Below are 24,265 nucleotides of genomic sequence, written 5' to 3'. Positions count from 1 at the left end.
GTCCTGTGTACATTTCATCCAAAGATTACATCTTACATTATTATATTATAGTATCAAAACAAGAAATATGTGTGTATGGTTCTACCTCATTTTATCATGTATGTAGATTTGTGTATCACTACAATTAAGATAACAACTATTCTTTTACTACTAAGATTGCCCTAATGCTATTTCTTTCTTTATTTTTTTACTTTTTTTATTGGTGTTAGTTCGTGTTTCAATACTGTGACAAGATACCTGAGAGAGTAAACTTAAAAGGAGACTCAAACTTTTAGAGGTTTCAGTTCATGATCACTTGGCCCTGTTGCTTTGGGACTATGGCAGCATGCTACATCATGGTGGGAGTGTATGTTGGAGGTGCTTAGCTCATGGCAGCCAGGTAGCAGAGAGAGAAGGGGCTGGGGTCCTAATATACCCTTAAACGGCATGCCCAATGCCATAACTTCCTTCCATAGACTCTCCCTTGTAAAGGCCTGACCATCTCCCAACAGTGCTACCCTGGGGACTGAGGCTTCAACACATGGGGCTTTGGGGGGCATTAAAGATCCAAATTATAAAGACATCCATCCTCACCTCACCAATACCCTTAAAACTTGGCTACTACTAAACTGTTTACCATCTCAGTGATTTTGTCATTTTGAGAATGTTGTACAAATGGAATCCAATGGGATATGACCTGTTCATGTGCCTGTAAGATCCATCCAAATTACTGCACAATCAAAAGTTGGTTCCATTTTATTACTGAATAGTATTCTATGGTATGGATACACTATGATTCAGATATGGTTTAAGTACATCCCCCAAAGGCTCAAATGTTTTAAGCTTGGTTCCCAGAGTGGTGATTTTAAAAGGTGGTGGGACCTTTAAGGGGTGGTGCCTAGGGAGGTCATTACTGGCCCTGGCTTCCTGTCTTACCATGTGATTTTTCCCTTTCTCATGTGATCCTGCCAGGATAACATCTACATGTGCCAGCGCCAGGTTACTTGGATTATGTGCCTCTAAAACCTATGAGCTAAATCTCGTCTTAATGTCCCTCTCCCTCCTCCCTCCTCCCTCCTCCCTCCTCCCTTCTCCCTCTCCCTCTCCCTGTCCCTCTCCCTCTCCCTCTCCTCTCTTGTCTTCTCTTCTTTTCTTCTTTCTTCTTCCACTGGTGAGGATCAAAACTAAGGACTTGAGCATGCTAGACAAGTGCTCTATCACTAAACACCCTCAGCCTATCTTATTTTCTTTCTAAGTTACCCAGCCTCAGGTATTTCATTATATATAAGAAAATGGACTAATTCAGGAAGTACTGCCATTTGTTTCACCATTCACCCCTTTAATGACATCTGGGCTATTTTCAACTTTTAGATATTATGAATAATTGTATACAGGTTTTTGTATGGTCTTAGATTTTTTTTCTTTGGGATAAATGCCTAGGAATGCAATTGATGGGTAACATGTATGTTTAGTTTCCTAGAGTGGCTGTCATTTTGTTTACATTCTCACCAACCCTATATGAGAGATTCAGTTTCTCTGCAACCTTGTCAGTACTTGGTATTGTCACAATTTTTTAGCTATTCTAATATTGATGTAGTGATCACGGTCTTAATTTTCATTTCCGTAATGAAAAGTGATGTTGAACATCTTTTCATGTGCTTATTTGTAATACTTATAGCCTTGGTGATGAAATGTTTGTGTCTTTTGCCTACTTTCTAATTAGATTGTTTTTTCAGTGTTGAGTTTTGAGAGTTCTTTACATATTCTAGATATGAGTTCTTTGTCAGATATATGGCCTGCAAATATTTTCTCTCAGTGTGTAGCTTTTTTCTTTATATACTCAATAGGGTCTTCTGCAGAGTAAATTTTTAAAAATTTCAATTAAATCCAATTTACTTACTTTCATGGATCATGCTTTTAGTATCATGCCTGAAACTTCACCAAGCCTTAAAATCTTGAAGATTTTCTGATGTTATATCATAAAAGTTTTACAGTTACATTTTACATTGAAATCTATGCTCCATTTTGCGTTAATCTTATATCAGTTATGAGGCTTAGGTGTTAAAAAAAATTAAAAACTCAAGGAAGAGAAAGTCAATTTAATGGGATGATACTTAATCAATAAAAATAATTCAAAATACTGTAGAGAAAATAAAAAACTTATGACATTATTAAATTTAAAAAGTTGAGTAGGATTTCAGCATTATAAAAAATACATGGGATCAGAAAGTGTGAAAGTAAAGTAAAAATAATTAGAGTGCTGAAGTAAAATTTCTTACCTACATGCCGACTTAGTGCCTGAATAACATTTGTTGCAGCAGCATAGATGCCTGGATTCTTGGAATTCAGATTATTATCCACTATTGCTGGAATTAGCATGTTGATAATAGGAGACAAGTTGTCTCTAAGTAAAGGAATCATTTTGTGCATTGTTTCTAGAGCCACCAGATTTACTTTACTATTGGAATCATGAAGTCGGGATTTAAAAGCATCAAAGATCTGAAAATAAATTGGCTAAGTTATTTAAAGTAAAATAATGTTTCCATTATATTTAAATTCTCTCAGCATTTCATGGTATTTCTCTCAATTATTTTGTTTAAACACATGAAAAAAACATCCTATATAACCTAAATTCGACTAATAGAAACTTTATAAAAATTTGGGTACTAAATTTAAGTGTTGACCACATTTCAAAAATCAAAAGGATTTCAAAAACCAAAAGGCATCCTAAAAAATGAAGGTTGCAAGTGTGGCTTAGTAGGCAGATGACTGCCTTCCTGTAAATATGACAAACATGCTGCTTCCCGGGAGGTTCAGGTTAGCTTGGTTAACTCTAAGAACTTATGCTTCTATTTTATCTCTATTTCTAACAGAAGTAGACATGTTAGTTTTATTATAGAGATTTCTTTTTTAGTATAGAGATTTGACTGAGTTTCAGTTTAGGTTTGTTATGAGACTTTTTTATAGTTAATTTTGTTTTATTTTGTTTTGTTTTTGGTAATGCTGAGGATTGAATCCAGGCCTTTGGGCATGCTAGGCAAGCATTCTATCACTAAGCTATACCCTCAGACCAAAAATTACATTTTTATTGTTACTTCTTAAACTGTTTTCATTACACAGTGCTCTTCAGAATTCTTAACTTTCATGATCTCAGGATATAGTAAGGCAAATGCTAAATAATTCTTTAATTATGTGAGGTGAGTGAAGAGCTACTCTAAGAGGCTAAGAAATCAATTAATAATTCCTGAAACTTATTTGTTTACTATTTTTCATGTTAAGGACAGTCTAACCAAGAGATTTACTCAACAGATATTAAAAAGTGTAACTTTCTGGTTCATTGGAATTAAAAAGGAGCTACAGTATGTCTGCCAAGTTTAATGTACACTGTAACAACTTAAAATGGGATTTAGTTAATAAATTACTAATAGAATTACCTGAACTAAATTCTGATGGAGCATACGCTATACTCTGGTACCATGAACATTTATTAATATTTCCATTTCTTTTGCTTATTGTCTTCTTTGAGATAGATTTATATGGGTGAAAAGAGCTTTCTAACTGACATACGAAAAGTTTTAATATCTACTCTAAAGCAACAGCAAGTCTCTTAAATCTCAATTTTTGTTTTCTAATTTTTATTGATTCACTGGACATATATTTCCTGAATGCCAGGTTCTGTGAGCTCTGAACATACAGGAGCATCTTGTGGAAGGATTCAGAATACATGACTATTTTCTTACATATTGTTTTTCTGGTTACTTTGAGTTATTCCAGTATGCTTTTTTTTTTTTTTTTTAAGAGTAGAAAGTAAGAAGCTTTATTAAAGAAAAGTAAAAGCAAACTTCTTCCAGGTGGGAGAAGGGGACCCAAAGGTGGAATCCTCCAGTATGTTTTTTTTTTTTTTTTTTTTTTTTTTGCGGTGCTGGGGATTGAACCCAGGGCAAGCACTCTACCAACTGAGCTATATCCCCAGTCCACCTCCAGTATGTTTTTAATGTAGTAAAACCCTAGGCAATTCAGTCTTTTCACTGAATTTATTTTAACAGTTTAAGATAATACATATAAAGTTCTGAGGCTCAGGGCAATTTATTAATATGAATGAACTTCTGTTTTTTAATTTTATAGTTGTCGATGGACATTTTTTTTTTTAATTTATTTTTATGTGGTGCTCAGAATCTAACCTAGTGCCTTACACATGCTAGGAAAGTGCTCTACCACTGAGCTATAACCCTAGTCTGAATGAACTTTTTAATTAGCCACAGATTTCAAATGGAAATGAAAATTAATTTTGGCAGGTCCTTACCTTCACAATATTTCCAACAACAAGTTCTTGATTATTTTCAGCATCTGATAAAAGTTGTTTAATCCCATTAATACGATCACGAAAGTCCTTTGCATTTAATAAACTTGTTATAACTTTAACGTACTCGGCACTGTCTAAGGAATTACGAGGAACTGATTTTCTGGAGACTTCACGAACTTCAGTTACCTCTCTAAAGTGAAAGGAAGGTAAATTTAATTTCCTTTTTACTTTCCCATAAAAACAAACTTAATTTAAAAATCTCATCATATGTTTATTTGTCAAAAGTTCACAAAATGATGTAACTAATGGCCATAATATCTATTTTGAGGGTCCTCAAGATCTTCCCTAGGTTTGGTGATTTACTGGGAGGACTCAAAGAAGTCAGCATATAGTTTTACTCATGGCTAAGATTTAGTATAGCAATTCTAAAACAAGGAAACTAAAGAAAAGTATGAAAGATGTCATACAGGCTTTTTTGTTGTTACTATTTGTTTTATGGTACGGAGACTGAATCCAGGGGCGCTCTACCACTCAGTTATACCTCGGCCTTTTTTATTGTATTTCATTTTGACACAGGTTCTCACTAAATTGACCAGGCTGGCCTGTAACTTTTAGTCTCCTACTTTTCCTTCTGAATAGATAGGATTTACAGGTATGCACCACCATGCCCAGCCCAGTTTCAAAATAATGTTTAAAATTAAAAACAAACTAAAAGGATCATAATATTATGAAAGATTTTTAAACATTTTATAATCAGTATATCAAAGCTCTTAAATGGTTTAAACATGTTACAAAATTGCATATACAATAATATAAAAATTTTAAGACTAGATTTTTTGTTTTTGGTTGACAGCATTATGGATGATTGATTAAAATTTTTCTTTTAATGTTTTCTAAATTTTTTTTCTTTAACAATCATTGTACATCACTTTTATAATTGGGGGGGAAAGTAAAAATTTAAAACAAAATTAATCATAGTTGTCGAACATAGGCCTAACATTGATAAGTTCAATAACACTAAAAACTTCATTAATGTGCATGTAAAAACAATTTTCTGGGAATAAATTTTCTTATTAAATATAATTACCTCATGTTTTCTAGGTCCTTTACAAACTTTTAAAACCCCATTAAAGCCAGGTGTGGTGGTGAACACCTGTAATCCCAGAGGCTGGGGAGGCTGAGGCAGGAGGATCGTGAGTTCTGTAAGCCTCAGCAAATCAGCAAGGCACTAAGCAACTCAGTGAGGCCCTGTCTCTAAATAATATACAGAACAGGGCTGGAGATGTGGCTTAGTGGTTGAGTGCTCCTGTGTTCAATCCCTGATACAAAAAACAAAAATAAAAACAAACAAACAAAAACCCAACCCCCCAAAAAAAAATCATTAAATTTTGACAAATATCCTGGTATAGTTCATATTGTTCAAGAAAGCACCCAAATGTGATTCCTTTAACTAGAGAGTAATTTCTTTGATGATCTGGACTGTCAAATGATCCTACCTTTCAGCTGAACTGAAAGCATCTCTAGAAACAGATGATGATCTTGCATTTCCAACACTACCAGTGTGAGATCGCCTTCCTTTTGCTGAAGGAGTATCTAGTGGTACCTCTCCTAAACCCTGCAAGTAAACATAAAGAAAGGCAGTGTGAGAAGTCTTAAAATTAACAGTGAAATAATTTATACATAGTAATTTTCAAAGTATCCCTGATAAAATATTTTAAGCATTTTCATACTCTGCTATATTTTAGAGTATAGGATACATAAAACACCTTGTAATTGGTAGAAAATTAGCAAATATGTGACTAACATTAAATTTGTTTTTTTTTTTTTTTTTTTTTTTTTTTTGGTGCCAGGGATTAAACCCCCAGGGGCCCTTAACCACTGAGCTACATCCCCAGCCTTTTCTTGCATTTCATTTAGAGACAGAATCTTAATGAATTGCTTAGGGCCTCACAAATTTGCTGAGGCTGGCTTTAAATTCTCTATCCTCCTGCCTCATCCCCCCAAGTCGCTGGGACTGTGTGTCACTGTGCCTGGTTCACTAATAGGAAATTCTACGCTTGTTAAAACAAATTGCTTAAAAGTTGTTTTGGGTGCTGGAAATGTAAATCAGTAGCAAAGTGCTTATCTAACATGTGTAAGGCCCCGGGTTTGATCCCTAGCACTGCAATAAATATTTACTCTCAAGGCCTGACACTACATATGACTATTTATTATTGCAGTAGTACTATGGAAGATATATTCCAAATGATGATTAGCAAAGAAATAATCCAACAAGTAATTATTTCTGTCTTTTATCTGCACGGGAAAATAAACTTTGCTTTTAAAGTTTTTTTAATAAAACAAACTTTTTCCACATACCTTTTGTCGTAAGTTTTTAACAGATTCCTTAATATAAGGCAAATCTTTAGATGGAACATATTTTTCAAGCATTTTCTCAAAGTTAGGATGACACATCATGAGGAAAAGCATCTTTCGACCATAATACCTATGGATATTGAGATTTAGGTAAATAATAAATTTACGTAAATAATTTTACATAAATAATCAAGTTCTAGTCTTAGATATACATTTTTTTCAATAGGGAAAACCCCCCATAAACTTCAAGATTACCACTCCTACTTTAAGTAAGTCACTGAAATGTGGATATACTAACTGTACTATATTGTATAATATTCTCTTGCTCCACTCTTATAAATCATTACATAAATATGTTTTTATATATAAATAAGTATATATATTTAATATAAATATCATTATAGCTTAAATCTTTCAGGTGTATGTCAGATGGAGAGCAAAAAGCCTGAGTATTATTCAGGCATCCCAGGGTCTATACTCAAGGCTAGCATTTGGCAGAACTGTGAGTTAGGAGAAGTTGTGTTTGTGCCCTAGGCTACTTACCCATTGACCTTCTATTGCTCTCCTGCTGGCCAGATGTTCTGGCTTGAGTCAACCTTTTCTATGCCCTATATTTCTGAACCTCTCTCTTCTCTAGCTAAAACTTACCTGAGTTCCATTCTTGAAAACCCTTTTCTCGGCTACTTAAAATATACCCAAGGTTACATGAAAATTGTGGTTGATATGTTATTAAATGATATAATAATTTCCAAACTAGGTTTTGTTGTTTTTTTTTTTCGGTACTGAGGATCGAACTCAGGGCCCTGTGCTTGCAAGGCAAGCACTCTACCAGCTGAGCTATCTCCCCAGCCCAAAACTAGGTTTTTAAATACTATATGAGTTTAAAAATAATCCTCTTAGGGTTGGGGATATAGCTCACTTAGTAAAGTGCTTGCCTTGCTCACACAAGTCCCTGGGTTCAATCCCCAGCAACACACACACACACATACACACACACACACACACACACAATCCTCTTAGGATAACACCTTGAAGCAAAATATCATTCTAATAATTGAAATTAAGATATCCTGGAAGTGGGCTGGGGTTGTAGCTCAGTGGTAGCATGCTCTCCTAGCATGCGTGAGACCCTGGATTCGATCTTCAGCACCACATAAAGAAACAAAATAAAGGTATTATGTCCATCTACAACTAAAAAATATATTAAAAAAAAAAAAGAAGATATCATGGAAGTGCACATTAGGGATACTTTAGGACAGAAATATTTTATATAGTACCTCACACAAAAACACCACATTATTACTCTTCAAGGTAAAATAAATTACAGTTGTACTTTTGCTTATCATTTGGAATATATGGAACTAGAACAATGAGAAGACAGGTTTTTTTGTGGGAGCAAAGTATAAGCTGCTTTTAGGATTATCTGTATCAGCCAGATCCCTTCAAATGTAATAAAATTACAGAAAGGAAATTATATTAGAGAATAAACATTAACTTTCCCTATGACCAGAATAAGGTCTACAACTAGTCAGATAAGTAGCTCTTAATCATAATAGTAATATAATTATATGATATAGTACATCTATAATTATAGTTTTAAGGACATTTCTGACATTTAGTCTGGAATATTAAGGACAATGAAGGACCCAACAATACAGGAAAGACTACAACAAATGAGTTAGCAAACAATGTGGGCAAAAAATATGAGAAATATTAACTAAAATTTTTTAAAAAATTTTATTTGTTCTTTTTAGTTATACGTGACAGAAGGTATTTTGACATATTATACATGCATGGACTATAACTTCCTATTCATGTGGTTACATATGATGTGGTTAACTCAAAAATTAATTGTAACCACCTTATAACGTTAAAAGTTTAAATAAGATCTAATAAATGACAGTACTGATTAGAAGAGTTACTATGCCATTAAAGACATGTTCAGTATGGGCTGGTGGTTTAGTTTAGTGGTATGTACTAGGTCCTATGTTCAATCCCCAGTACCAAAAAAAGGAAGGTTTACCAAAGATGCACAGAAATCAACACTAACAGTCTTTTGTTATTGTTGTTACTAACTAGCCAATGATCTAATTTTCTCAAATTTTATTGAAGATTAATGTGGCATGAAGAACTTCTTAAGTGGTTCCCCAAATATGCCTTACTTGAATCCCTAGAATTTATGAATATGATGAGATATCACTGCTGGACTTTTGCTATACTAATATGATACAGTTGACCTTAAAATAGAAATATGAGCTGGGCATGGTGGTGCAGGCTTGTAATCCCAGAGGCTTGGGAGGCTGAGGCAGGAGGATCAAGAGTTCAAACCCAGTCTCAGCAAAAGTGAGGCACTAAGCAACCCAGTGAGACCCTGTCTCTAAATAAAATACAAAATAGGGCTGGGGATGTGGTTCAGTGGTTGAGTGTCCCTGAGTTCAATCTCTGGTACAACCCTCACCCCACAAAAAAAAGAAAAGAAAAAGAAAAATAGAAATATGATCTGGATGGATCGCATCTAAACAAATGAGCCCTTAAAGCAGAGAGATACCTGATGATGGCTGCAGAAGAGGAAGACAGAGAGATTCTATGCATGAGAACTCAACATCTTGTTGCTGGCTTGAAGATGGAGGACAGCAGTGTGAGAAGGAATGTGGGTGGTCTTAAGGAGCTTAGAGAAGACCCTCCCTGATAGCCAAAAGGAAAGGGGACCTTAGTACTATAATCACATGAAATGGAATTTGGCCAATGATGTGAATAAATGTGGAAGAGAATACTTCCACAGAGCCTGTAGATAAGAGTTCAGAACTGCCATCACCTTCACTTTGGTCTTGTGGCACTTTAGGCAGGAAACTCTGTTGAGTCATGCCAGACTTCTGACCTAAAGAACTGTACACTAAATAATTTATATTGGTGTAAGCTGCAAAATTTGTGGTAACTTGTTATGTAGCAATAGAGAATTAACATATCTACTTTTTTATTAGCTTTTGGTATAAGGAATCTCATAAGGTTAACTCCAGTTACTTAAAGTAATGGAGTACTTTGTCTTAAAAATGTTAAACATTTTGCAGTCTTCTTTAATCTTTATGAGAACTCAGGATCCTCTCTCCTTTTTAAATTATCTTCATATATTATTGCCATAATTTTTTAGATTTTTTAATGGGACATTATTGATCACTTGGTCCAACCTTCCTAATTTTACAGAAAAGAAATAGATTAACAAAAGTTGAGTAACTTGCTCAAGGGTAAACAGTGATGTAGACTACAAATTTAACCGAGGACTCTGACTAAATCCAAAATTTCTTTAGCCACCAAAGGTATTATACTATCCCACATCCTAATTTTTTTTGTCATCTTTTGCTGATTGTTCTTATGGTTCATAAAACTGATCTTCGGGCTGGGGTTGTGGCTCAGTGGTAGAGCGCTTGCCTAGCATATGTGAGGCACTGGGTTCAATTCTCAGCATCACATATAAATAAATGAATAAAATAAAGGTCTAGCAACATCTAAAAAAGTATTTAAAAAAAAAAACTGCTCTTCAAGTACAACCATCAGAAATTCATGAAGTTTTTTAAGTACAAATACTTCATTTTTCAGAGGATTATATGTTGTTATGCATCATTCCTGTATTTTTCATGTGTACCTATTTACTTGATTTTTACCTGATTGGTTGGAAAAATATCACTTTCCCCTAGATGCATTAACTTACATTTGCCCACAATGAAGCTCTTCTGCCATTTTTCTGCCCACTCATAGTCTTGTCTCGTTTTCATGAAGTTCATCCCTGTGACTTGGCATCTCACTACCCAGATGTAGTGTCATCTGTAAATTTGGAGAATTCACTGTGCACTCCCTCAAGATCATTTACAAACTGGTTAAATAAGACCATCCCCCAGCACCAATCCCTGGGTCCCCATTTCTCCATTTAGATAAATGTTCATTCTTTTTTAACCTTTGTTTCCTACATCTCAGCCCTTATATTAACAGGTATAGTGGATATTATTAGTAGGTATTCACCTGGTTTCTTGTGAGCTGTCTTGAGCAAACTTGGCAGCAGCTGGTAACAACCGTTCAGCCATATCTTTTGTTCCAGATAAAATACGTTCTGGTTCCATAAATTCTACTACATCTGATAAATGCTGGGCCGTACATCTTCTTACTGCAATGTGTAAATGGCTACAAGAAAACATAACCAATTAAAACTAAGTTGAACATAAACTATTTTCCAAAGATACATCTTAAAGTTAAATGATTAAACCATTCCTAGTAATCACCCTGGAGGTCTGAAATGACAACTTTTAGCATTAGTTAACCCTTCCCAATAAGTCAAAAACAAACAATATTTAGTTCCAAATCTATGAATATAAATAACATTATTAGAATAAGTAAGTACATTATGATTATTTTTATGCTTAGCATGTAGTATGATTTTTAGCCGGTAGGAATTATTCAAAGGTTTTTGACTGAAATAATACTGAAATTTGCTTTTTTCCTCCCTACATCCAGAATTGCAAATATTTTCATTTTTAGTTTAAGGACATGTCAAGATTATTGCATTACCTTTGTCCTCCATTGATAAGAGAAATAACTGCACGTGTAGGAGTTACATTATTAACCATAGCTCTCAATGCTTTGTCCACATCTTCTCTTATAAATGTATTTGATTCTCCAGCTTTGTGCAACAAAACTTTTACTGTAGTATCTAGTTCTTGATCCATACTCTTTTTCAGATAAGTGAAAAGATCACTTAAACAAACCACAGCAGCACGAGAAACTCCAGAGCGTAAATTTTTCACCTAAATTTTTTTCAAAATATTTTGGAAAAAATAAATATTCTGTAAGAAAATGAGCAATAATGACTTTGAAATGAATTTTAGTATGAAAGTAGTAGCATTTTAGTATGCATTATCTTACATCCTAAAAGAATCTAATCAGTTTCTTTTAAATGTTGCAAAGTTAGTCATGGACTAGTTTACAGACAAGCCTACTCAGTACAGAGTTGTTAAAAATTTTAAAGGTCAAGTAAGTATGATACATTTATTCTTTGTTATTTATACCATCCTTATCTGAAAAGTGTTTACCTCTTGAACTACAGCAAAATTTGTTTCATGCAACTTTGTGTTCAATATCTCGGAATGAAAAGCAGCTAAGCATCTAATAAAATTCAGTCCCTCAATTTTCTTCTCCCTGTGTGAAAAAGAAATGACAGAATCATTTATTAAATGGGGTTCAATGGTAAAAGGATCTCAAATATCTTCTTTTTTTTGTTTTTAATGTATGGAATGTTGACAGTAAGGAGCATTTATCTGTTTTCCCTTACTATTTAGGGATCTCAATAAAAAAACATGCAAGGATCTTTGAAGACGCCAAACCACTACTGATAACTCATAAAGGAACATTTCTCCCCTAGCATGAATGTCATATTCCTTATGAAAAATAGAGAGAGAGAAAGGAATGACAAACAAAAGTTGAAAGAAGCTGTAAAATGAGAATGAAAGAAGAGTTGGACATGGTGTGGTGGTGCATGCCAATAATCCCAGAGATTTTGGAGCTGATGCAGGAGGATCACAAATTCAAGGCCAGCTTTGCAATTTAGTGAGACACTGTCTCAAAATTAAAAATAAGAAAAAAGTGTTGGGTGTGGCTCAGCAGTTGAGCGTCCCTGGGTTCAATCCTTGGAGAGAGAGAGAGAGAAAAACACACACACAAACACACACACACACACACACACACACACACACACACGAAAATTTAGCACCTGATAGCTCATTGCTGAATATATGACTCCAGAGCACAAAAACCACTGTTTGTTGTTTCTACAACTTATTTGTTTGTTTTTGTGGTGCTGGGAATTGAACCCAGGGCTTTGTGCTTGTGAGACAAGTGCTCTACCAACTGAGCTATATCCTCAGCCCTCTATAACTTATATTTGTTTTTCATTATGTAACCTAACCAGCCAGAGGAACAGTAGGTGGATACCAACAAGAAGGTGTGGATTCAGCTGTGATTTAGGTATAATATTTATACTGTGATATATTCTATCTTGTGTGCTTGAAGAATATGAGCTAAGAAGAGTTTTCTTGGTAATAATGCTTGTGGTCATTTTAAAAAGCATTTAAATTCTCTGAACACATTATGGAGAATGGAGAGAAAAGACCAAGAATCAAAGGTGGTAGGAATAAACCTATGTAGTTGCTCTCTGTCTCAAATATATCATATTTTAGATAAGCATAAAACAGGTAACTGTTTAGATGCAGAAACGACCCAATTCTATACACATAATCAGAAAATAGAAAGTGGAATCAAGAAGGAATCAGATAGCAAATAAATAATTGGTGGCTGAAAAATTCAAAAAAAAATTTGGTATAATTTACCAGTAAAACCATCTGAACCTAGAGTCTTCCTTGTCAAAATATTTTAAACTAAAATTCAATTTCCTTCATAGATATGAGTTATACAAACTATTCATTTTTGCTTGAGTTTTGGTAGTGTCTTTCAAGGAAATTTTCCATTCACCTAAGTTGATGAATTTATAAGCATAGAGCTATTTAACATAGTCCTTTTATCTTTTTTTAGCAGCTATATAATCAGTATTGATTTTCTCTCTCTTTTTTTTTTTTTTTTTTTTGGTACCATCAAGGATGTAACCCAGAGGGGTTTACCACTGAGCCACATCCCCAGAACATTTTATTTATTTGGGTGGTACTGGGGATTGAACCCAGGGTCTTGTGCATGCAAGGGAAGCACTCTACCAACTGAGCTATATCCCCAGCCCCTAGAACTTTTTATTTTTATTTTGAGATAGGGTCTCACTAAGTTGCTCAGGGCCTTGCTAAGTTGCTGAGGCTGGCTTTGAACTTGCCATCTTCCTGCCTCAGCCTCCTGAGTCTTAACAAGTGTGTGCTACCGTGCCCAGTGCAATGTTCTTTCTTTTCTGATGTTGGAAATTTGTTTCTTCCCATTTTTTTCTTGATTAGATTGAACAGAAACTTACCAATTTTATTTATCTTCTCCAAGAATCTGCATTTGACTCCAATTTCCTCTATTTTTAAACTATTTTCTATCTTATTGATTTTTATTATTTCCCTTCTTTGCATAATTTGGATGTCATTTGCTCTTCTGTTTCAAGTGTCTTAGAGTGAAAGCTAAGGTTATTGATACAGAACTCTTCTAATTTAGTTGGATCCTATGAATTTTGATTTGCATCATTCTTTATTTTGTTAAATTTAAAATACTTTCTATTTTTGTTTTGATTTCTCTCCTACCCACAGGTTATTCATGAATCTTAGTTCCCAAATATGTGGGGATTATCCAGGTATCTGGTACTAATTTCTAATTTAATCCCAGAAAACAAAATTTGTATAATTCTTTTTAAAGTATGTGTTTAGTTTGGCAAAGTGGCGTGTGCCTACAGTCCCAATACTTGGGAGGATCACTTAAACTGGTGATTTGTGACCAGCAAGAACAACAGAGTTGCTGAATTTTGTTGTTTTAGGTAGAGTGTTCTACAAATGTTGATTATGTCAAATTGGTCAAAAGTGTCCAAGTTTTCTACATGCTTAATGATTTTCTGTCTACTATTCTATCAATTAATAAGTTGTTAAAGGTTCTAACTATAACTGTGGATTTGTTTCTCCTTGTATTTCTGTCAATTTTTACTTAATGTATTTCGAAGCTCTTTTATTTGGTATACAAATGTTCAGGGCTGTTATGTCCTTGATGTATTAACCCCTTCATCATTATAAAATGACCCGCTTTAGTCTGGATGTGGCTAGACAATTAGAATTCTAAGATGTACCCATAATTTCTGCCCCCAATATGTACACTATATAATACCTTCTCTGTGAGGGTAAATACAGTGGAATATCACCTCTCATAGTTATACTAAGTTAGATGGAAAAAGGGATTTGCAGATGTAATTAAGGTCTCTAATCAGTTGACGTGGAAATAATCAAAAGGGAAATTATTCAGGATAGGCTTTACTTTATCAAGTGATCTCTTAAAAAAGATAAGAGGTGGAAGCAAAGATTCTCCTCCTGGCTTTCAACAATTACAGTGCTATTGGGTATGGTAGTATATGCCTGTAATTCCACTGGTTTTTGGGAAGTTTTTGGGAGGCTGAGGCAGGAGCATTGCAAGTTTAAGGTCAGCCTCAGCAACTTAGCAGGGCCCTTAGCAACTTAGTGAGACCCCGGCTCAAAATAAAAAATAAAAAGGGTTAGGGATATGGCTCAGTGGTCAATAACTCCTGGATTCAATCTCTGGTATCAATCAATCAATAGAATCAAACAAGTAAACTGCCACATTGAGAGCATATGCTTTATATGATAAGTATGTAAGGTTGACCTCTAGAGACTGGGAGAGTTCATGGCGAATAGCTAGCTAAAAAATGAGGACCTCAGTCTCACAGCCATAGGAGTGAATTCTCCAACCAATGAACTTTAGCTCAGAAGAGGACTGGGAGATGATATTGCAACCCCAGGTAAAAACCTTGATTTCAGTCTAGTGAAGACCTGAGCAGAGGATTCAGTTAACTCATGTCTGAACTCTTGACCCTGGAAGCTGTGAGATAATAAATTTGTTAAATAATAATAATAATAATAATAATAATAAAATGTTTGTGTTGTTTGAAGCTTCTGAGTTTATGGCAATTTGTTACAAACACTATAAAATATGGCTGTTAATGTTCTTTGCTTTAAAATATACATTGATATTAGCACAGAAATGTAAACTATGTTTTTGTGTTAGCATAATGTAGGGCTTGGTGTGTGTGTGTGTGTGCGTTTTTTTTTTTTTTTTTTTTGGTGGTGGTGCTGGGGATTGAACCCAGGACCTTGTAGCATGAAAGGCAAGCACTCTGCCACTTGAGTTATATCCCCAGTCCTTTGTGTCTCTCTTATTAACCTGTTTGTATCTATCCTATGTATTTAAAGTAAATTTTTTACAAGTAGCATATAGTTGAGTCCTGCTTTTATTTTAAAAATTCAATCTCATTACAGCATTTAGTTCATTTTTTGTTTTTTGTTTTTTTTTGGAGGGGGTACCGGAGATTGAACTTACGGGCACTTCACCACTGAGCCACATCCCCAGCCACATTTTGTATTTGTATTTTGTATTTTATTTAGAGACAGGGTCTCACTGAGTTGAACTCATGATCCTCCCACACCACTGGGATTACAGACCCGCAACAGCACCTGGCTAGTTCATTTACATTTAATGTGATCATAGTTATATGGTTTCCTTTAACTCTACTATCTTGCCTTTTTTTTTTTTTAATTTCTCTCATCTTTGATCCTTTTGCCCTTTTTGCCTGATACTTTTGAATATTTTTAAAATTACATTTTACCTCTTTTGTTGCCATACCAACTACAACTGCTGTGACAGTGTAGGGGTTGCTTATGAGTATACAGTACATGTTCTAACTTAGACCACCATCTACTTTGAAGTGATATATTATTTCACATGTATGAAACTTAGAACAATACTTCCATTTCTCCCTTTTAGACCTTTGTATTACTGTTATCCGTTTTATTTCTATGTGTTATAAGCCCCACAACTTTTATTTAAAGTCAACTACCTTTTAAATACATTTAAATTATAAGAAAAGACTTCTATATTTATCCATATAAGGTCTCATTCCCATGCTATTCCTTGCTTAGTATTAACTCAGATTTCCATCTGACATTATTTTCCTTTTTCCCAGTGACCTTCCTTCAACCTTTCTTATCGTGCAGGTCTTGTTGGTGATAAAATACTTCCATAGGTCTAAAAATTCCTATATTTTAGTACTTTTATTTTTGGAAGATATTTTTACTAGTAATGATAACCTAAGTTGTCAGTTTTTTCCTCTCTGTAAAGATCTCATTCCCTTGGTTTTTTGTTTTTCTTTTTTTGTATGTGTGTAAGGATATTTATTAGTAGTCTGCTATGTTTGTTTCTCTATGTGTCTTTTCTTTCCGACTGCTTTTAACATATTCTCCATCAATCATTTTGAGTAATTTGATTGATATATGTCATAGGATATAGTTCTTTCCATGTTCTTCTACTTGAACTTCTTTGATCTCTGGGTTAAAAGTTTTCATCAAATTTGGACACATTTTGACCAGTTTTTTCCTTCAAAAAAAAAAAAAAAATTTTTTTTTTTTTTTTTCCAGGATTGGGTATTCAACCCAGGGGAGCTCTACCAATGAGCTACATCCCCAACCCAAGAAGCTGGGATTGTAGGTGTGTACCACCATGCCTAGCTCAAGCAGTCTTTTCTATTCTATCTGGCGACTCTGGATATACTTACATTAGGCTGCTTTAAGTTGTTCCACAGTTCACTGATTTTTTTTTTGTTATTGTTGTTGTTGTTTCTTTCTTTTTAGTCTTTTTTATTTTACTTCACTTTGGTTAATTTCCATGACTATGCTTTCATATTCACCAATCTTTTTTCTACAGTATCTAATCTTCCATTAATGTATGTAGGTCACTTTTTATTTCAGACGTTGTTTTTAACTGAAGATATTAGGTTTGAGTTTCTTAAACATTTTATATGTCTTTATTTCCTCAGTCTTTCCTTTAGCTTAACATTTGGAATAGAGCTTTAGTTATAATGTATTTGTCTTAAATCTATTATCTGTGCCATTTTTAGATTTGTTTTGTTAGTTTTTTGTCTTCTTACTATGGGTTGGATTTGCCTGATTCTTTGCAAGTTTGGAAGTTTTTTATTGGATGTCAGACAGTGTAAATTTCACTTTATTTATTTTTATACTTCTCAAATATTCTTTTTTTTTTTTTTTTTTGGTGGTGCTGGGGATCGAACCCAGGGACTTGTGCTTGCAAAGCAAGCACTCTACCGACTGAGCTATCTCCCCAGCCCCTAAAATATTCTTGAGCTTTTTTTCTGAAACTGGACACAATTTGATCTCAGGTCTTATTTTTAAGTTTTGTTAGGTGGGACCAAATAGAACTTTAGTACAGGGTTTATTGCACTAATAAAGCAAACCTTCCTGAATATTCTACTCAATAGCCTGTGAATTATGAAATTTTCTATTTTGTTTGTGGGAATAGATATATTCTTGGTCTTGTACATGCTCCAGGGATTATTCCTTATAATTTTTTGAGCGGTTTGTGTCCTGGCCTCTCTTATCTCTGATATTCTGTTCGGCAAACTCTAGTCACCTAAGATTCCCAAATTTCCCAGTTCCATCTCCACCTCTATTGGTATTTGTCTGTTTTTCCCCATTTTGAGTAGTGACCTGAAAACTTTCTCCAGGAAGTAAGCTGGAACAAAAATAGGGCCATCTTGCTTACTTCCTATCTCTCAGGGATAACTTTCATTGCCTTGTGAACAATACCTTGAAAACCACTGTTGCATATATTTTGTATGTTTTTCATTTTAAAGTTCTTTCAATTCCGAGGGTAAATCTACTACCTGCTAATCCATCTTGGCAGGAAGTAAACTTCAGAAGTTCTTTTACGGATAAATTAAGTTGAAGATATACACTGGCATCCAAGCGAGAGTGTCAAAACAGGCAGTTACTACTTCTCTCTCTTTCTTTCTTTCTTTTTTCCAGCTGTATTGGGGTTTGAACCTAAGGATGATCTACTACCAGCTATATTCCCCAGAACCACCCCCCTTTTAAATTTTTGAGACAGTCTTCCTAACTTGCTGAAGTTGGCCTTAAACTTGCAATCCTCTTGCCTCAGTCTCCTCAGTTGCTGATATTAAAGGCCTGAATCACCAAGCCTGGCCTGGGTTACTTCTTGAGTGTACAGTTCAGGAAGATACCAGGGATCTAGATGCACATTTATAAGAAATAAGAGAATGGATGGAATTTAAAGCTATTGGACTCAATAAAATAATTTCATGGATCAAATCTAGTTCTAGTATGCTTTTTAAAATAAGTTTTTATGAGTAAAATTTTTGTAAGTTTTATCGGAACACATTACATGCTCATTTGTTTTCATATTGCCTAAGGCTATTTTTGCACTACAACAGAGTTGACAACTCACAACAGAGACATCTGATATCTAATATATTTACTAAGTACTCTTTAAGAAAAATGATTGCCAGTAAAAGACTGTCCCTGATACACACTATGAACGTAGACTTGAGAACACCAGTGGATTGAATTCCACTGATAATGTGTGAATTTTGGCATGCGTAAATTTTGAAGTCAAACAAACAAACAAAAAAAAAGGAAGTACAGAAGTTTATTGGGTTAGAAAAGGGGAATGAAGGGAAGGGAGGGGAGAAGGGAATAGGAATGACAGTAGAATGAATCGGACATAACTTTCCTATGCTCATAACCACTGTAACTCCACATCATGTTCAACCACAAGAATGGAATCAAAATCATAATGGGTTGCATCTCATGAATTATAAATATGTCTAAATACACCCTACTTTCATGTATATCTAAAAACAACAAACAAAAATAAATAAATGAAAGCACTAAAACAGGAAAAGAATCAGAAGACTGATTTTTACAAGACAACATGAAGGAAAGTATGTCAAGAAAAAGGGAATGTTAACTGTGTGAAATGTTGCTGAAAGGTGAAGTAAGAGGAAGACCAATTAATTAACAGAATAGATTCAGCAAAATGGTCACTTTTCCCATCTTAGAGAAGTGGTGGTCATGGTGGGGGTGGTGAAAAGTCAATTATGGACTGAGAAGAGAAAAGGAAGTGAAAAAGTAGAGACAAAGAGTCAGTTCTTTTGAGGACTTTTAGTTTAAAAAAGTGTGGGCTGGGGGGAGAAATGGGATAAAGGTAGTTTGTTTTTCAATAGGAGATATAAATATATAGCACACTTTCTTTTTCTTTTTTTGGTACTAGGGATATCAAACCTAGGGCCTTGCCCATGCTCTACCACTGAACTATAGTCCTGTCCTACCTATAGCACCTTTTTATGTTGATAAATATGATCTAGCAAAGGCAAAACTAATGATGAGGTATAGGATGGGACTGTGAGAGATACTGAAGGATAGGGGAGAAAACAAGACAAAGGCAGTCGCTAGTGGATGCTCTACCTGAACAAGTGGGATTATATATTGCTATTATCTTTTTGCCTCCTTTGAGTTAATGGCTGAGCTGGCCGGGTGGCAACTGTGGTAAGAGCACATAAGTATTTTCAGGATTGTTACAGTTTATATTTCACAAAGAAATAAATTGAGAAATGGTGAGATTTATAATCCAATATCAAAGGGTTTGTGTAATACATAATAAAACCAACCTATGTCCCTGATATAAGTTTTAATGTAATTGGTAATACAGTTATATTAGGGCCAGAGTTCAGTTATATTAATAAATTCAGAAGACTCAGAGACCCAGAAGTTAAAATAATACTTTCTAAGACTATGTAAATAAGAAATATGTTTTGAGGTTTTAAATAAAAATTTACAAAAACCTTTTGGAACTTAGTTTTAAGTTAAGGATGATTAACCTACCAATCCTCATCGGCTAAAAGCCTTAGGGCTTCTGTCAGGGCTATTTCTGGTTTGGAAAATGGCCGTAGTTCTGATGAATCCATTATTTCTGGACTATGAGTAACAGAAGGCATCCTTTCTTTATACTGTGGAATAGCTCCAGGAGATGCTTCAACTAAAACAAAACATTAAATAAAGTATAAGAGAAGCTTGATACATAGGACACAAATCAAATGGTATTCTTACCACAGATGTTATGGAGTTATCTTTTTTTCTTTCTCTTTCTTTTTTTTGGTACTGGGAATTAAACCTAGGGTGCTCTACCACTGAGCTATATCCCAGTCTAGTTTTTATGTTTTAATTTTGAGGCAGGGTCTCCCTAATTTGCTCTGGCTAACCTCAGACTTGTGATCCTCCTGTCTCAATCTCCCAAGCAGTTGGGATTATAGATGTATACCAGATGTTATAAATATTTCTTACAGAAACTAGTAGCACTAGCCAGATGTGGTGGTACATACCTAAAATCCCAGCTACTCAGAAGTCTGAGGTAGAAGGATAACAAGTTCAAGGTCAGCCTCTACAACTTAGTAAGACCCTGTCTCAAAATAAAATTTTAAAAAGGCCTGGAGATGTGGTAGAGCACCCTGGGTTCAATTCCTGGTACTGGGAAAAAAAAAAAAAAAAAAAAAAAAAAGAAAGAAAGAAAAGAAAAAACTAGTACTACTAGTTTATTCTTTAATAAAATTGTAATACCCAGAAAGCAAAGCTATTTAAAACTTTTTTAATATTGAAAATTACTAATAAATTCCATTTAATGTAAATAAATAAGTAGTTTTCAATCATGGGTCATAATAGTCTAGCTTTAAGAGCTAAAAGAATAAATATGATATCATTTTGTAAAAATGTGTCTATATACCTGTTTTGCTATACAACTGATCATTAGAAAATAAGTTACTTGGCATCTATATTTAGAATTTTATTTTTCTCTATTGGTATAGTATTAATGGTCTATAACAAATCATAAATCATCTTTCACTTCAGACATTCGCCAAGCTTTTTCCAAATGTAATGCAATGTTCTAGATGTGTCAGTGCTCAAGGTAATACCCAGAGAGCACTGCCCAATGTAAGACATGTGCAGTGGATGTATTAGAAAAAAAAATCAAGTAGCATGGTTTTTTGTCAGTGGGTAAAGATTTACTGGTTCTTTTTTCATGTTGAGATATTTTTAAAGAAGAAATATTAGGCTAAAATGGCTATCATAAAAGACAATTTAACCATATTATTTGTGAGAAAATGTTAAACGAAATCACAAACATAAGAAATTTCATTTAATGTTGTATACTAATTATACATTCAAAGTTTCTATCAGTCATTTAAAATCCAAAGGCAACATTAATGATATTAGCTAACATTTATTAAGTACTTTGGTTCCAGACCTTGTGATAAATGTTTACAAACTTTACTGCATTTAATTATCTCAATAAAGCTGAAGAGGACACACTCATTATCTTTATTTTACAGCTAAGAAAATAATTGAGTTTTCTATAGGCTAAGAAGTTTGATTGAGGCCTCAATGCTAACAACTGCAATGGCAAGACTTAGACTGAGGTCCATTATTCCTTATGGTTTTATATAATGCGGTCTATGACAGACTGCTTTCAAAATATTGATAACACACCTGATAAAAAGGATAAATATGATGTTTTGGATTGCTATAGAGATTAAAATTAGTACCAGTCTTTCCTAGAGTAAATCGCATATGAGCAAGATGGTGTGTCCATTAAAGAATATAATAAATAGACCCATTTCGTTTGCTGATGGTTCAGATGTACCCTCATTAGGCCTCATATATAAGATTGATATGTATAAATAAAATCCTCCAGCTTTGGTATATCACTGCCCTGAAAGAATAGCAAATACAAATAGTACTACTAACCATCATTTATGAAATCTTGCTTGGTACTATGCTAAGTGCTTCATTTATATAACTTCATTTAATTCATTAAAGAATTCTATGTAATATTTATTATTAATCCTACATTATAGGAGAAGAAACTAATGCTAAAGTTTTAAGAATTCCTTTCCTATTTCTACTCCACTCCCATTCTCATGAGAGAATAACTTATTAGGCAGAGATGCAGACAAATACCCAATTTTCAATCTTTTGGTTATATCAACATCAAGTACTATTATCTATGTTTACTTCATTTTCACCTGAAAAAAGTGAAACAAAACAAATATTATTCCAGAAAAGGAAGGCACAAAGAATATCAATCTAAAGCAGTGCTACTCAAGCTAACTATTTTTTTTAAACTTCCACTCTGTTGCAGACTGATACCTTTTTTTTTTTTTTTTTGTGGTGCTGGGGATTGAACCCAGGGCCTTGTGCATGTGAGGCAAGCACTTTACCAACTGAGCTACATCTTCAGCCTGAAACTGATACTTTTATATAATAAAAGCACTGTGACAATGTCCCAATAGTTAAAATAGTTTTAAAAACTAAATAGGTTTTTTTTTTAGCTTGTCACAGATGAATAATAAACAATTCATTTTTATGGACTACACTTTGGTGAGTAGTACTAATCTATAGCTAGGAAGCTTCTTAAATGAAGACATCTACGTTTACAATTTTGCTCTTAGAATTTATTTTTGCCAATATGTTTATAACTATAAATAGAGTTTAACATTTAAATTTGGGTTATCTACACAAAAATTTTGTAAGTATAATCTTATGTTTAAATAATATAAGAGTGACTCCAAGAAAGCATTCTTCTGATACTTCTCAGAAATCTAACTTGTAAAGCAGTTTACATTATGGCCAAAAATCACAAAAGTAGTTGCTGTCTCTAGTAAAAATGATTACTCCCAAATTTATGATGTATTACTACTTGTACTACTCCTACTACTAGTACCTCCACCCATACTCTTAACATAGGCTTAGATGGGTAAGATGTTTTTAAAAACTTTTCTCTCCCTGGGTTTTATGAGATTAGCAAACAATGAGATTATCTAAGAATGCTAACAGGCTTAATTTCACAAATGCCTACATTTAACATTGTATGTCCATATTTAATCGCCACCAAAACCTCTCACTGAGCATAGTTTCAACAATGATTAGCACTGAGAATGCAGAATTTCAAAAAGTTTTCTATGCTTCTTGCATTATAAAAGAAACACACGCTAAGGAAGCACCTCAGACACTCATCTTGTATAAATCTCTTATTTTTATCTTAAAAATATGTCTTCTATTTCATTTACATACTTACTTTTTCCTGTATTGTTATTGCTATTGAGGCTTCAGAACCAACATAAATTTAAGAATGTTTGTTATAGTTCACACAGTTTATTCTTTAATATTTAACAAAATAACAACTAAGCACTAATCCTTAATATTTACTACAGTTCATAGAATTTTTCATTTTAATATTTTTAAATTTTTTTAATTCTTTTTTTTTTTAGTTGTAGAGGGACACAATATCTTTATCTATTTATTTTTACATTGTGCTGAGTATCAAAACCAGTACTTCACATGTGGTAGGCAAGTACTTCATCACTAAGCCACAACCTCAGCCCAATCTATGATTTTTTTTTCCTAGTTGTTATTATATTTAAGATCTATTCAGTGGTTTTAAAAACAGTACAGGAAATGTGGAGATTACTCTTACCTAAGCACAAAACATAGTGGGACTCAATGACAGCCTGAATATACGATAAATACAATGCCTTTTTTGATGATGCTCTAGTATACCAGCAGAGTCACTATCTCAATTACTTTTATAAAGTTGGATACCACTCTTTAGTAAAAAAGAAATATTTCCTTGAGATAATCTGGACCTTTGAGCTAATTCAGATATTTATAGGTACAGAAAATTAAGGTCTGTTTCCTGATCTCATAATCAGAGGCAGAACTGATAGTTAGGAATCTAGATCTGTCAACTGACTTTTGGTTCAGTGCTCTTTCTCTCACAGATGCCCTGGATCACATGTGGTCTCTTCATGTTAACAAGCATTAACAATATTACTCTTTATATTTAAATAAGTAACCTACCCTAATCTGAAAACACTAAACACGGTGACAATTTTAAACTGGACCCTCCCTTCTATGGAGGACTGAGGCAAAATTTTCTAAAGGGGAACTCTATTTTGATATTCTCACTTCATCTCCAAAAATATTTAAGTCTAGAAGGGAAACAAAATGATTTTTTTTTTTTTTCATG

At 33.9% G+C, this 24,265-nt stretch overlaps 1 protein-coding gene across 7 annotated transcripts in view; it reads right to left on the bottom strand.

Moving 5' to 3' along the window:
• Togaram1 (TOG array regulator of axonemal microtubules 1) overlaps positions 1-24,265 on the bottom strand; it is an 88,098-nt gene that overhangs the window by 2,498 nt on the left and 61,335 nt on the right. For 6 of the 7 annotated variants that reach the window (XM_047539628.1, XM_047539632.1, XM_047539630.1 and 3 more), the window contains 8 exons: positions 20,068-20,221; positions 11,716-11,821; positions 11,195-11,430; positions 10,652-10,810; positions 6,641-6,767; positions 5,779-5,897; positions 4,283-4,472; positions 2,259-2,478 (listed from right to left, as the gene is read on the bottom strand). In XM_047539628.1, coding sequence (XP_047395584.1) covers positions 2,259-2,478; positions 4,283-4,472; positions 5,779-5,897; positions 6,641-6,767; positions 10,652-10,810; positions 11,195-11,430; positions 11,716-11,821; positions 20,068-20,221 — 1,311 coding nt within the window. Of the gene's footprint in view, positions 1-2,258; positions 2,479-4,282; positions 4,473-5,778; positions 5,898-6,640; positions 6,768-10,343; positions 10,457-10,651; positions 10,811-11,194; positions 11,431-11,715; positions 11,822-20,067; positions 20,222-24,265 lie in introns of those variants that run through there. The other variant, XM_047539634.1, reaches the window with a different exon arrangement.

Source organism: Sciurus carolinensis, chromosome 2, assembly GCF_902686445.1.
Source record: "Sciurus carolinensis chromosome 2, mSciCar1.2, whole genome shotgun sequence".
In the NCBI taxonomy this organism is placed as follows: Eukaryota; Metazoa; Chordata; class Mammalia; order Rodentia; family Sciuridae; genus Sciurus; species Sciurus carolinensis.
Note: the sequence above shows the minus strand (reverse complement) of the source record. Positions and strands in the feature narration are given on the sequence as shown.